Source organism: Buteo buteo, chromosome 27 (genome assembly GCF_964188355.1).
Source record: "Buteo buteo chromosome 27, bButBut1.hap1.1, whole genome shotgun sequence".
In the NCBI taxonomy this organism is placed as follows: Eukaryota; Metazoa; Chordata; class Aves; order Accipitriformes; family Accipitridae; genus Buteo; species Buteo buteo.
The window spans coordinates 5,370,432-5,386,436 of NC_134197.1; the positions used below are offsets into that span (position 1 = coordinate 5,370,432).

Genomic DNA, 16,005 nt, shown 5'->3' on the forward strand with positions numbered 1-16,005 from the left:
TGCACTCGCATAGCGTCTGTAAGGTCTAAGTTTAGTCCTCTCTCTTGCCCCAGGGAGATTCAAACCTGCATTTCCAAGGAGCAGCAGCCAGCAGATAAGTGACTATTCTGGGACTGGAGCAGCCTCTATGTCCTTGATTGAAACCCTCTTCTGTGGTTTTCTCCAAACAAATGGTGAAACTTTTCTTAACAACAGTCTCTCGAGATCCTCGGTATCTCCAGTGGGAGCAGGAAAAGGCAAAGCGACAGTGTAGGGAAACGGACCGAGCCTGATGTCCCAGTGCTGCTTTATCTGAACAGGGATCATGCGATTTTGCCGTCGTTCCTTTGAGACTCTCTGAAGTGACTATGGTAGCTGTGAGATGGGTAAGGGTTAAATCAGTCCGAAAGCTGTAAGATAGAAAAGCCGGAGCTGAAGGCCGGGGAAGGAGAGCTGGAGCCGAAGCAGGTGAAAGGTCAGAGCTGGCCTGTGTGGGCTGTGGGGAGACTGTGATCGTGGCCGACACGCAGTGCTGATTAACTGTTTCTGTTCATAAACACTTCTCGCTGAACAGTAACAAACATGGCATTAAATACCTAGAAATAGCGGTGTCCCGCCAGTCTTGGTTACCACAACGCTTCAGAAAAAAATTAACCTTGAAGTTCTCGACTGGGGCTAGGGGAGAGCTGATGCTGTCTTTGAATTGCACCTGGGAGAGCGTTCTGTGCAAGTGATGGGTTTGCAAAAGTGTCTAAGGTCATGAGATGTCGTGCAGGCAAATGCAGTTCAGAGACAGAACCTAATAAGTGGGGTTTTTTAGTGCTTACATTTGTTAACATTGTTCAAATAATGCAGATCTAAAGACTTTTATTAATAAAGGGATAAACTCTGTAACTAGGAATTAGAGTCGGCTTTTGGTCTGTATGACAGTTACTAAATAGTTATGCCTGGAATTTCAAGCAGCAGTTTGGAAACATTCAATTTTAGTCTTTTCACGTGTTGTGGAGATATATTGTCTACTTTTTATAAAGAAAGTAACAATCACTAGAGAATTGTAAATATTTACATTTTTGGGAAACTGCACTACAGGAACACTGTTGCATAGTGACAACTGCAATGCTTCACTTTGAGTTCCCATTCTGTGACACTCACACTAAGTTGCTTCTCACTTCCCTCTCCAATCTTAATTTCCATTGGGAAAATTACTGTTCTTGTTCTGTGGTGCTGTTAAAGGACTGGAGAGGTGAAAGGTTCAAGTGTTAAGAAAACATACGTGCAGTCCTGATAGCTTAAAGTCTGAAAAAAAAAAAAAAAATCAGTCCAATAATGTGGAGGTTCATGTGAATAGTTGTGGAAATAGAACTTCAGTTTTGTTTTTTTAATTTCATTTATTTTCATAATCTGTAAAACTGAAAGATCAGCACAATGAGAAAAGTAGTTTAATATAACCCACAGATTTTACTTATGAATTAGATGGTACTTGAGATGCTAAGCCACCTTTAACAGATCTATCCATTACTAAAATGGTGCTTACTATTGAGAAATAACTACTGGCCATCTGAAGCTATTTAGTATAGGTGTAGTTAGTTAGATTCAAGACTGAAGTTTCAAAGTTACTTAAGCTCATGTGTTTGGCTTGTTGCCATGAATATCAAATTAAGTTTCCATAAAAACTGCAAAATGTCAAATTAAGCAGTCTCAATAATCCTTAGTTAAATTTGAGAACTAGATCACTTTCCTTCCAGGTTTTTTTTCCAGAATTAGGGTACCAAAACCTACCTGTCATGACTTCTTAGCAGATGTGTGGCAAGTTCAAAAAGTAAGCTGATGCTGATGGAAAATTGCTTCACTGAGCCTAGTAGCTTGAAATCTATGCAATGTCTTCAGTCCTCTTGCTGCTGGGCTTTCCTACTGGAGGTAACCATTTGTATGAAAGTGTCTCAGTGGAGGATGCTCATTTACAACAAATTTTCAAGAAATCTGTAAAGTTGGATAGCTGTGTTGTATAGCATCCAAGTGGATTGTGTCAAAATCATGCTTTACAGAGATATGCTTTTTGGATCTTGCTAGTTTGGTATCACTGGGGGTTTTTTTACCTAAATGTTTAACTAATTGGTGGATGCATACAGCACTGGAAGTTACTAAGTTTCCTCAATTTTGGATGCCCAATAGTCTATGCTTCACCAGACTATAGAGTATGTTCTTTCAACAATATTTTTTAATGCTCTTCTAAAGAGAGAAGTCTAATACTCTTTCTGGTATCTAAAAGCCAAATGCAAAGAGAAAGATGGAAGAATACAGTTTCAGGCGTGGTTTTACTTTTAAAATGACAGCTATGAGGATCATACATTAGTTCCCAGACACTTTCCTTACACATTTGATGTTTACTTCTATTGTCTGTTGGTATATTGCTTGTTGCAAGTAGCTGTTGCTGCTAGTATTTTTTTCCACCTGGAAAAATACATTGTGGCTAAGTTGCTTACACAAGCAAGTTCTTTCTATCTTATTTCTGTTGGAGATGTTGCAATAAATGATGTTGATGACTCTCCCAAGTTCAGTCTCACCAGAATGGTGTCAAAAAACCCCAAAGCTTCAAGTACCTCTGAGTCCTTGTTCTTTTACACTTCAATCTTTTTATCACTGACTTTCTTATCTGAATCATTCTTTAGGGCTGCAGGGTTCTGGTTGATGCACGGGACAAACTGGGGATCCCTTGGCAGTACACCGAGAATGAGAAGCACGGAATGTTTTTGATGGCTTTTGAAAACAAAGCTGGAATGCCCATAGAGCCTGCCACCTTCCAGCTGTATGTACCTGCACTGGGCGCGCTGTGGAGGGATTCGGGAATCAAGGAAGCCTTCAGCCGTCGGAGCGAGTACCAGCTGGTGAGTACGTCCATCTTCATGGTGGGAGGAGAAAAGTTCCCTGCTGTATAAATCTCTCTTCAGTTGAAAGATTGCTCGCTATGTGCAATATCTAGCCATTGTATGAGCCGTTTGTAGTAATGCTGTAAATCTGAGCACTTCAGCAGAAACAAGTGGTAATTGGAGCCAAACTTGAAAAACTACATGGCAGTAAGAGGGAGTGGAAAAGTGCACATGACTGGATAAACTGGAAGAGCAAGAGGAACCAAAAAAGGCAGGAATTGGTTGAACTAAAAATATTTTAGCAGCTCAGTAGGTCTGTTCATAGTAGGTCACTGATGAAGGCACACTTAATTTGTAACTTTCCAGTCCTGCCAGCTTGCACTATATTGATACTGGCAAACTATTCCTGCATGCAGATCTTTTGAAGTGAATGGAACACCCATTCCGGCTGCTGCTATTTGACTGTTTCTTTTCATCCTGACGTCTCCAAGTGAAACTTGGATAAGCAACTGAAAGATGACAGCGAGCATAAAAATGTGCTATCTTCCTTGCTTTCTTGTTATTAGGTTTTCATGCTCTTGTGCCAAAATAGCTGCACTTCTGGTATGGAATATGTTTCTGACAGCTGTTCATAATCCACTCCTTTTTCTTCCCATGTACAAGATGGAGATGCTTTTTTTTTTTCTCCTTTCTTTTTCTTCCTTGTTCAATGAAACAAAGTAGTGATCCATGCAACCTAGTACCACGTTTATTAGTTCTCAGAAAATTATATGGGATAATTTCCTAATTGTTTTAATAAATGTATCTTTATGATTTTAACATTAATTATGCTTCATTATGCAGGTAGAATTCTTTAGTTTGGGTGTTCTGTCCCCAAGCTGCATTCAGCTTTTCTTTTAAAAAAAAAAAAAAAAAAAAAAAGGAAAAAAAAAAGGGAGACAAAGGTGGAATTCTTCATGCCTGGATATGTTATCAATGTTTAATTAGAAGAGTTAGGTTAGGTAAAGGATAGAAACATGGCTTTGTATAGTCTCCCTTAGACTTTTACAAAGGAACTCAGCATAGCTAAAGGGAAACTAGAGAAATTCAGTAGTGAAATTCTTGTTTGTTTCCTCATGCTGCTACTCTACGTGGGTTCTCTAGTGTCTAATACTGTAGTTAAACTCATGTTGCAGCTCTTAGGTACTTATCTATCTCCACTAATAAGATGCCTATTTGGGTCTCGTTGCATATCTTTGAAATCCATCTCTGAAGTATCTTGGGACTGCTAAATGGCTAAAGAATAAATAAAACGGGTAGGTAAAACTGTCACAGGACGATTGTATAAATCTCATTTCCTTAGGCTAAAAAAATGTAACAATTTCCATGTTACAGTACTGGGCATAGGGTAGAAGATGTGCGGGGGGGAGAGAAGATAAATTGTTCCATAATTCCTAGCATCTGTAGACACAGACTAAGATTTTGCTGTTCTAAGCACTGTTCAAACATGGAATAAAAAGATGGTTCATGCCACAGGGAACTTGAATTTAACATGAGACAACTACTGAGAGAATCTAGTATAGTAAGCAATAATTGTATCGGCAGCCTGTTAATTTTTTTTTTTTTCTTCTGGGAACTGCTATGATCAAGCATGGGTTTTATTTTTAGAGGGAGATTCAGATTGGGATCATGTGGGAGGTTCGTTCCTGTACTGGTTAGCAATAAAATTGCATCAAACTGGAAAAAAGAAGTCCAGTTTATTGAATAAATAGCATTCCAAGACTAGTAGGCCTACCTCTGCATTCTCTGGCTTTGAGGATTAAACAGGAAATACCAAAAAATAAAAAAGCCTCAGAAAAACCAAGCATATAGGCATGCAAGTGATCATTTAATATGCTGTCATCTTCAACATCATGGTGTAGTTCTATCATGCATCTTTTTGGGTGGCATTCATGTAACCTATTTAATGTTACTGGGGCAACTGGAACTGCTGCAGGCACCAGAACTGTTAACTTGTCAATAGTGCAATGATATGGTGTATTACAGAAGTACTGTGTAACTCAGTCCTGCTGCATGCATCTGTGGCACTAACAACTTGAAAATCTTGGGTGCTATTATTTTACTGTGCAGGCTGCATCACCAGGAGAGTATAAAGTACCTCAATTGTAAATAAAAAGCACTTACTGCATAAAAGTTGTTTAAATTTAATAGATTGTTCTCAAGGATACAAATGCTACTTCTGGATTGATCACTAAACAAATTATTAACACCTTAATAACATGAACAAGTTTCCATGCCTTACTTATAGGTTCAGCAGAAGTCTGATTCCCTGAGTACATGGGGATTAGCAGCAGTACAATTCCTTTAAAAAAAAAAAAAAAGTTTAAAACTGCATAGCTTTTTAAAGAAAGCAGGTGGTTTAAGGAGATGCCGCACTTATAATTGCATATGATGTGTATAAACCCATACCTTCATTTAGTTTAAACTCTTGCTGGATATAGACTCATGTAAATAAATAGAAGCCAGATATAGTGGACTCTGAGAAAATAAATCTTTTCTGAACTGATTTTAAATAAGGCTAAAGAAAACTCCTGCATCAGCATTCCCTTTCTTACTTAGTATAAGTGAGCCATTAAATGGAATATGCTTGGTTTGAACTGAATTTATTATCTTTATTATAGTTTTTAAATCATCACCAAGATTTTTAAGCTTTAAATTACTATGATCTTTCTGAATGCTTCTTGACAATGTTTGAAATAATAATCTTGCTCAGCAGTTGCATTTTTTTCACCCTGGTCTTACAGTCAACTGAACACCAGCTCATTTTTTATTATTGTTATTATTTTGGCTTCTAAGCAATAGGATTATATTGGTCTGCTTTTGAACTCTCTATTTCTCCAGGAAGTTGTATGACTTTGTTTAAAAATAAAAAATAAAACATGTTGGTGGTTGAAAATTGCAGTGTACAGGTGTCTTCCTATGGTCTGTAATGCTAAGCTTAATGACTGACTCAGTTGTAGCAAACTTGTTGAAAGAAAATGGCTCTGACCATAACCCTGTACAATCTGAAGGCTTCTTTTCTGGGACCACAGAAGCTGCCTCTGGGCATTTGAGTGTTTTCTGCTGCATATTCAGTGCCTAGAAGTGGTGGCTGTAAATCCCTGTCTGGGTCTTTGAGCATTTCGTAAGTGAGTGGGTGGATTCTACAATAGCAGAGTGCTTTTTTTCTTCACCATCTTTCTTAAAGCAGACTAACCAATTTCACTTTCTTTTCGCAAACATCAGCCTCTCACTCTTCCCCTGCCCCAGCCTGTCCCCACCAACCTAAGTTCCTCTGTTCCTTGTATGCAGGCCAAGTAGTCTGGGGACAAAAGCTTCATTGTATGTTTGGTTACATTGTCATGTCTCTGTCCTCGTTTTTTAACTACTAGAATAGGAATTCTTTTGTAATCAGTATGTGATTCTTCTCTCTTCTCCCTCGCCCTCATTATCCTACCCCATTTTCTCTCTCTCTGTTAGAAAGGAATACATTTATCGTGTGTCTCAAAATGTCCTGTAACATTTGTTCTTTTGAGGTTGCCTGTGGTAGTTTGGGCAACTGGATGTTAGTTCTTCATTGCCAGCAGGTGGAGACAAATTCAAGTTTGAATGACTTCTCAGAGAAAGGACCTTCGGATTCCAGTTATGATTTAGCTGAAAAGATGAAAGCTTCTTCAGTTTGAGCCGAATAACAAGTGTTTGGGTATATTTGGGAGTTCAGGTGCATGTATCTGCAAGTTTTTCTGCACCCATAAATGATGTTTCCTTTTATGTCATAAACCACGGAGACTGAGGCCAAGGTAGGAATTGCTTTGGTCAGGTGGTTTCTGTTTTGCTGGTTTTTGTTGTTTTTTTTTTTCTTCCTCCAAGGTCTCTAGTGGAGAATGTGAGAAGCCATTCACTTTTGTTTTAATGTGTCCAGAACAAACAAAATCTGAAGCTAGGTTAGGTACTTTTTGACGTCTTGCATCTTAGCATGCTTCATGTCATTGTGGGTAAAGATGAGATGAATAGGGCTTGTCAGGCAAGAAGATGATACTTTTGTCACGGTCAGAACAGATATATATTGTACGCTAGCACTGTTACAGAGCTTAAGTTAACAGTGAGCAGATCTGCAAAGGCCAACATCTGGCTTTATCAATTCTTAAAGCAAAATTGACATTGTTTTATCAGGTTTTTTTAAACATGCACAATGTTTTTTTGCTTTGTTTTTAAATCTCTAACCTAACTACTCTCAGTCGAAGTAATTTCTTTATTTGAATGATTCTTACTGTTTCCCTTCAAAATACCAAGTCTTTCTAGCTCGTAACCATACATTTCAAGAGCTGCTGAACTTCTGTGGTACAAGTCATATTCTCATCTCTTCAGGACTGATGGGGCTATTTACTCTGAACTCCAAAGCCTATTTGTAGTTAAGGCAACTGTGCCAGAGTAGCTTCTGACTTGTGCTTAGATACCCGCCCTTCTTGATACAGAAAAGAGCATGGCCATCCAAGGAGGCTGCAAAAGCCATCTGTGTTAGTGCACTATTCTTTAATACACAGAATATAGTCATGATCCATCACTAAAGTATCAATTTAAATTTGTTATTATCGATGTATTATTATTAGTATTATTATTATTGATGTTCACTGCACTGTTGATAGAATTTCTAATGTTTTAATAGCTCTGTTTTTAAAAAAAAATAAATGTCAGCATTAATGGGAAGTAGTGGTTCCTGAGAGGGGTAGTAAGGGGCTTGCAAATAGAGACAAAAACTCACTACTGTGTTCATAGCTATTTTTAGGTCTGTGCACAAGGAATTGTATGGAACACTTCCAGTAATACTTCAAATACTAAGAGCCTCTGAAGCCTTGGATGTGGGAAGACTCTGGAAAATATTTTAAAGACCCTTTCGCTTATATCAATTCACCATTCTCTGGGTGTTTTGAGATGTGGGGGTCTGGGGGATATTTGTAATAGGACACGAGTCATTCCCCTATGAACTAACTATGTGGGTTTTTTCCTCTAAGCAGACACTTAAAATAAATCGAAGTGGTTAAATTATGCCTGCCAGAACAGGTAGTGTGCTGGAAATGTTGCATAGTGAACAGCCTGCTGCTTGCATTAGTATAGCTTTGTTGCTGCGTTCTCCTCATGCAAGGAGCTGATGGCTTCAAAGCTTCATAGGCAGCCAGGTGTGTGTTTTGGGCAGTATGGATGTGAGGCACTAGTCATTCGAACTAATTCTTGATTCACAGTGGACAAACTGTTGCTTAAATGTCTTTATTTTGGTATGGAATACTAGGTATGGTCGTATGTAAGATGACCAGAAGTTGGGCCATATACCAGCAGCTGTAGCATATGGAGGTTATGTGGCAGCATTTGACTGCCTCGAGAAGCCAAGTAAATTGAGAGGTTGGGCAGCAGAATACTGACCTGGCATGAGAAGTAGGTGATTTTTGAAGTGGCATGTTAAACGAAGTCTACAGGAGGGGGCTCTATTTTGTCAGAATTTTTCAGTGCACTGTAATAGAGATTTCTTGAATCCTTAAGTAAAAAGTTTCCAACTGATCATTTATCTTTAAGATGCAAGGGCAGAGTAGAGTTAGCCTTAAAAGTGTGTTTCCAAGCATTTACTCTTCTTTCAGCATACATGCTACAGCACTGAAATGCAGGAATACTTGCACCTGGTACTGACATAATGCACTTGCTAATGCACCTCCTTTTGAGGAAATACCAAGTGTCAAATTGACTCCAGCTTATACAATTGGCCATAACACAAAAATGAGCTCTTCTTTTTGCAAGCTACTCCTTGAATATGAGCTTGCACAAGAGACTATGAATGTTGCTTATTCTGTAAGGATGATCTTTTTTTTTTTCAGAGCTGTGAAACTCACATTTCATCCGTGAAATCCACTGGGGCTTGACCAATGCTGGTGAGATGTACAAAGGAAATAGCCACACTGTTCAAAGTGCCAGCATGGGAAATCTTGTTACCGTTTAATGCATGTAATTGGGACTAGGTGGCAACTCTTTGCCAAATTACTTTTGAGATTTGCTTGGGTATTTCTATTTTGCCAAACTCCTGTGAAACTAAATTATTGCTGGGGAAGTTATGTGGATTTTTTTCTTTTCTAGATCTGGATGGGACATACCACTCTGACCCAGAAAATTTTTTAAAAAACAATGAATTGACAGTAGTGCTACAAACCAGAAACTCGAGTTTGCTGTTACTGAGCCTTGATATTTTATAATTGCACAATGTTAGTGCTAAAAGTCAAGTACATCTGTATCTTACATGATTATTTTTTTTTAAAGCTAATTTTGAAGCTGTGGATGGTAAATAGGCCTGTTTGAATTTAGCTATTACACTTAAGGAATGATAGTGCTATATAACCTAAGCCTTCCCTTAAATGTGCCTCTTGTTTGTTATAAGCTGATCATGTTACGTTAGAATTCTGAAACAGTGGCTTAATCTGACATAAAATGTCAGATTAATTTAAGAGATCGTTAACTTGCAGACTTTATCTATGCAGCTTGAATAATATCGTGCTCTGGACTCATATAGCAGGGTGAGTTATGGAGATGTTTCTTTTTAGTTAAATATCTAAGCAAGGTTTTATGCCAGCATTGTGGCAATTAAGTGCCAGAGGTCCAGATTTAAATTCTTAGTTCTAGTTCTGTCTTCTAATCCCAAGACCTCAAAAGTTTATGGTCAAGTTAGTAAGTTTGACTCATCTTTGTACAGCAAAAGAAGTTAATTGCTTGTTTAAGTATAATACTGCAAAGCATTGTGGCTGGTCTGTAGTAGGAAGGATTAGCAGTTGGAGTCCCTGGTTTCTAATCCTGTCTCTAAGACCAAATAGGAAAATTTTTTTCAGATCAAAGTCTCAAGTAAGAACTCTCAAACAAAAGTGGCATTTTGTTAAAGGAGGTGAGAGTTAGTGAATTATAGTTTGCGTTTTATTAAAGATTGAGAGGTAACATAAAGCAAAATGCAGCTGGACACCTTTGCACAAAATTCTGTGGATATTGGCTAATACTGTATAGTTTGTCAGTTTGCATCTACAGAAGTTAAATGCTTAGTCTTCTATTATATTTGCAGTATTCTAAAAATAAATGCTTAAATGAGATATGTTAATGGGCCTGCTGCTACCAGAATAATTCCTTGAGCAGCACGGTGTTTGGCTGTACCAGCACTAGTGTGTCTTGACAGTCACTGAGATTCAAACTCAGAACTAAACTGGAACAGGAGGCAGAGTTGAGGATGCCTTCATAACACATTGCCTGTCACTTACACCAAGGAATGCTTCTCTTCATAATCTCAGTTTTGTTTCAAGTGCCAGTGAGCAAAAGGTGAGAACAACTTGCATTTAAAGTAGGCTGGATTCAAAACTATTTGGAGAATCAAAGGCCGTAAATCATTTCACACTGCAAATCATTTTGAATTCTAGCAAAATCCACTTCTGCAATATCCTTTTCTCAATGACAGAAGCCATTCTCTCAAGCAGAACCATCCATAGAAAGCTGTGTGATGGGCAGAACAGTTATTAGCCGTTCTTAAATACTTTCTGCTATTGGAGAGAAATAACAAGAACCAGAAAGGTCATGAATTATGACCTTTTCAAAACAGTGCAAATGGAAAAGTGTTAGAGAATAGCAATTTGTTACAGTACCTACCTGAAGCTTCAACCAAGGATTAAAGCCCTCTGTACTAAATGCTCTGTGGAAAAATAAAAGGATTCCTGCTATGAATTGCTTCTGGCCTTAGGTTATAACAAAACGCAACAGCTGGATGAAATGTAGCCTGCATGGAATTGGGAGGATAAGTTGGAACGTAACGAGCAGATCATACATAATAAATAAGTGGATAACAAGAAATTGATATGCCTACCATATGGGAACCAAGACGGATGCTGAATAAAAAGAGCTGTGCTACTGGCTGTTCTAGTACTCTGTATAGTGAACTCCTGGCACTCTACAATTTTTCCTTTTTTTTTTTTTTTTTTTTTTATAAAAGATCAAAAGCTTAGGGCAAAATCACCTCTAAAGCCTGTAAAATGTACAGTGCATTAATGCAATTCATTAATGTCCTGCTGTCTGTGGATATCAAAAGGTTGAAATTCAGACTGTGTGGTCCTACTTTTTTAACTTTTAGGTTCTTGGAGGTAGATTAAAAAGCCTTGTATTTTTATGGTACTGTGTAAGGCTGCCTGTAGGAGTTTTTGCTTTTGCCCCTTGGATGCCAATAAATCTTGACTGTATTTTTGGTGTGGTTAAGGTGAATAAGAGAAACAACTTCATAGATACAGCTCCCATGTTGAAAATTCATTATGAGAATTTACATCTTCCCTAATGATTGCCATTTTTCTGGTTGAAACATTTCTTTTTACTCATGTGTGTTTTATTAAGAACAAACTTTTTTGTCTTTACCTCTTAGTCATTGAGCCCATTAGAGAACTGTCTGGGAGTCCCAAAAGATTTACAGAATAAATACTGTACTCATCCTTGCCTTTCTCTGTATGCGTGTGGTAGCGGTTATAGTTTGATGTCTTACCTTCAGCAATAGCACTGAAACACAAAATGTAATGTTCTTAGACTGGAAAAGTCCTTTTGGCTCCCAACTCTTGAGAATAAATGCCACCCTGCTTCTGGAAAGAAGCTTTAATTTTATTATGCATAAAATAATTAGAAAAAATACTCAGTATGTCTGTCTGTGCAGAATTGTTGTTCTAAGCCCTAATTAGTGCTACTCTAAATCTTGCAGGACTGTATTGAATATAAGGATTTGTTCAGAGCAAGTACAGCTGTAATTAATCGTTGCATTCCCATCAAGAAATGCTGGCACATGCTGTGAGAAACAAGGAAGGAAACTTTCAGTTCAGGCTGTCTGAGCCAGTACCCAACTGCAGCTAAAAACCACTGGAGTAATCTCTTTATCCCTTTCTAGTGTGCAGGAAAGTTCTGGGCAGAGACAAATCCAACTCAGTAAGCAGCCTTTAGCTTTTGATTATGCTGTTTAATTTCATGATCACAAAATTTCTAATGGAACTCAATAATTCAAGAGACTTCAAAATTGGCACCTAGTATCTCTGTAGAGATTGCCAGTAATGAGAATGTTATTCCAGAAATATGAGCAAGTTAAGTACATTTAAAGGTGCACTCTTTGTATGACTTAAGGGAGTCTAATAAAGAGTTCCTACTGAAATTTGGTGGAAGCAGTAGAGAGCTCATATATTAAGTAATGAGCATATGCATAGGTTAAAACTGTGGTAGCACAAGGATGACTTTTATTCTAGTTGCAACAAAATACCTGCATTATGCAGGGATGTATATGTTAATATTTATCTGTTTACACTGAAGTCTAAAAACAATCAAAGAATATTGTTTCTAGTGGAAGGGCTTGTCAAACTGGTTTCAACCCTTCAATCTCAAAGATATAGCTGAAATGGAGACTGTTGTATTTGTGTTCCCATCATATGGGTTTTCAAAATTTTTGGTGTATTAAAGCTATGTGCACTACTTGAAGATCCAGTAAGGACTGGCTTAACTGTGTAAAAGAAAAGAGGGGGCTCCTGATACTTGCTGTGTGCTATATTAGCAGTTTTCTGACCCTGTGGCTGGTTTCAGAAAAAAAAAAAAAAAGGCACTGCAAAAGAAGAGGTGGATGGTTCTGTTAAGCCCATCTCCCTGACATGGCTGGCTCTGTGCTCAGAAGAGCAGTGCTGACAACGCACTTCAGAAAGGCCCAGTTTTACATGTCAGCCTTCTGCACCCCATTTGTATGTTCTCTAGTAATTCAGCTTTCTTTCATATTGGTACCAGACCTTGTCCTCTCCACCTAGAATTGGGGCAGCAAGCAAGGGTGATCTCAGTGTCTTTCAAAATTCTCTAAAGTGTTCCCTTGAGGAAAAACAGTAAGAGGTTAAGGCTTGGATTTTTCAAAGAGGCTACTGAATTTAATAGGATAATGGGTAATGAATGCTTTCAAGCTTTCCTGAATATCCTAGTTTATAGTAAGCTATGTAGGATCAAGAACAAGTAACAAGCACAGATGAACAAATAAGCAAAACATTGAAAACTAGGTCTGTTTTTATGAGGTCTTCTGGATATTTTCTTCTGGAATATCTTCTGGACTTTTATACTTAAGAGAACAGGTATTTGAAGTTATTCTTAATTCACTGTCAGTGTGACAAATTATGTTTAATGAGCCTGTGTTCTTTAAAACACAGGACCTGGCAGAAAGCTGAAAAGGAAAATGGAGGTAGGATAGTTAGGTAGCAGTAACTTGCTCAGCTGGCTATGTTGTATTTTTGCTAGCTATCAAAATCTTGATCCTTTTGCAATGACTTCTTGATGAGACTGTAATTTTCTTTAGCCTACTTTTCTTCTGTTCTCTTCCCCTGTTCCTGCTGTCTCCCTAACAAGCCTGCTCTGCCTTAAAACATTGAGTGTTTTACTCAATGTGTTGTGCAAGGGTAGAGCTTAACTTGGGCTGTAGTTCTGTGATAGAGTAATCATGGTGAGCAATAGGAAATGGTGGTTTAGGGAGTTCTGCTTTGCACTACGTGTGCTCTTGCTTATGTTGGCACAACTGTTTTTTGGAAACTCTGCTGTAAATTGGGAAGCTCATCTGAGGCAGAGTGCAACCTATGACTGGTTGTAAGCAGAGCTGAGGTAGTGACATGCTGTGATGTTGGTGAAGGAACAAGCAGCTGGCATCACAAGCGATCACGAGTCACCTTAACCTGGTGCTTGCCAAGGAATGATGGTAGTGTCTTTATCTTGCTGATCCTTCATCCAAGCAATGGTTCCCTTCTTCCATAAGTCTTTCCTGATGCTAAAATAAGATGACTGTACTTCAAAGATGCTGTTTAGTTTTTTTAAAATGTTTGTGTTCCATGTTATGGAAGTATCTTAAGTGTTTGCATGCTGTTGAAAGTTAAGGGTCAGTTTCACAGGTATTGAGTATAGAGGAGGAGGAGGTGGTGAGCATAGGGAGGGAAGAAACATGGTATTTGACTTTTCACTTTATGTGAAATGATAGCTATGCAACAGTGGAGATTTTCATAGAATACATGACTTAAGGATGCATCCGAACATGATGCTGTTCCAGAAAAATCTCTTGAGCTTCCGTACTGCCACAAGCCAACCAGCTGATAATTGAACACTAATAGAAGGAGCAGACCTGTTAAGTTGTCTCCTCAAAAGAGAAGGGTAAGGTTAGCTCAGTACTCTGCTTCTCCTTTTTGTGAACCTGCATTAGCTGGGAAGGCTTTCTATTACAAAGGCAGAAAGCAGAACAGTCTCCACCTTCTCATTAGTTTGTAGCTATACTTAAAGTGGCTCTGTGGCGTGAATCTATTTTGCTCTATTATTGACGTAGTATTTGGGGAGGGGAGGAAAACTTCTTGGAAACATCATGCAAGATTTTCTGTTTGAGAAAACGTGTTGCTCTGAAGTAGTTTATTGACACCTTTCAAATGTCTCCTCTGTATACAACACAGATTCCTGCAGTTCAGACTGTGGCAGGCTTGTGCTTCACTTGGCTTTACTCCTGAACAAACTGTTGGTGTTTGTCCTTAGAAGGTCTGCTCTCCACCCCACCCCCAAAGCCTCTTAATTTGACTTGCTTTCCTTGATATTCACTTAATTCTACTTTGGAAAACTCAGTAAAATCTCAAACTGAAAAAATAGTGGTTTATTGATGGAACTCTTTCCCATTTAATTCCATCTCTGAATTCTGCCTGTTTAAGACTTGGATCCATCTGGTCAGAGTACAGTACTGAATCAGTAATCATGTTAGATGTGGGCAGGAGGCAAAAGAACCACCCTACTATATCCTCTTTCTGTCATCTTCCTCCCAGTCCAGCACATGCATTCTAGGCTGCAAGGAGTTCAGATGGCTGTCCGTGTGGCTGGACTGTTTCCCCCTCTGCAGTTCAGTAGGATGTGACCGGGGCTTTAATTAAGATATTTTTTTCTTTATAAGCTAGTCTGCTCAACAGCTTGAGAAGTTCGTTAAACCCACTTCAGTTTCCACTGTGGCTTAATTTAGATGTGTAGATGAGGCCGTAAGGATGGAAGCTTAGTCACTTATTTCAAATGTTTATTTCATCTTTGGATTTGTTTTCAGATGCTTATAGTGCTTAATTTGTATAAAGCAGATGCATGTGGAGGTGAATAAAAATAAAGCTTTCCATTTGATATAAGACTTCAGTATTACTTGTGGGCTTTTTTCCTCCCTGGTAAGTCATTTCTCATAAGCCTGAGCTTCAACATAGTAGCTTTATAATGATTGAGGACTGTGTCAAAGAACTCAGCTGTAGATGCACATGAAATTAGGATGGAGTTGCACATTAATACACCTGTTGTTCATGCAGTTACCAACCCCATCTCACCTAGTGAATCCTCACTCAGGGATGTTTGGTCCTTTAGTGAATCAGTGCCTGAACAGCTTTAATTTTCCACTCACATAAATCCATTCCGATTTTGGTTTCGTAAGTGAAAGTAATGATATGAGTTGTGTGGTAGGATAGGCTGAAGTGAAAAATGCAGAAAAAGCAATACTGAATGTTTTGAAAGAGAACAAATTCTGAAATGAAATAAAAGAAGTTTAGGTTACTTGAAATCTTCATACTAAAGTATATCAATTGGTAGTGCTAAGGTTTAAGTGCAGATTTGGAAGAAATTCCCCTTCTCATGCCAAAACAACCTTCAGTAGGGGAGAGAATATTTGGAATAATTGATATGTCATGGCTGGATGTGAATAAATAAAAAGTGTTTCAAGATAATGACTATAAAACAGATCACAGAAAACTTGACTTGATTGTGAACGGAAACTGAAGTTTATTTCAGATCACCAAAGGTTGTTTGAAGTTCACTATCACTCATCTGCTGGACTCACCATGCAGTGTTGTCACTGGCACTGGAGCAGGAGAGATGAGGTTATAGGGAGGGTAGTTACTTCTTGGGTGAAACCTTCTCTTGCAGACCCAAAATACAGCTGTGAACTAATGAAATAAATGTTCTTGGTGTATGACATGAGACAACTTTGATCACTAGTGGTCTAGGAGGCTTACAGGTGCATATAAGGGTTAGACATTGTAGAAGGCAATACCAATCTCAGTTTAAGTGGGTGAACGTGAGATGTTGAGTA

The 16,005-nt window shown here is 38.4% G+C and overlaps 1 protein-coding gene across 1 annotated transcript in view; it reads left to right on the forward strand.

Annotated features, from left to right (window-relative positions):
* GNA12 (G protein subunit alpha 12) overlaps positions 1–16,005 on the forward strand; it is a 44,706-nt gene that overhangs the window by 10,977 nt on the left and 17,724 nt on the right. The window contains exon 2 of the mRNA XM_075058893.1: positions 2,649–2,864. Within this exon, the coding sequence (XP_074914994.1) occupies positions 2,649–2,864 (216 nt within the window). The remainder of the gene's footprint in view (positions 1–2,648; positions 2,865–16,005) is intronic.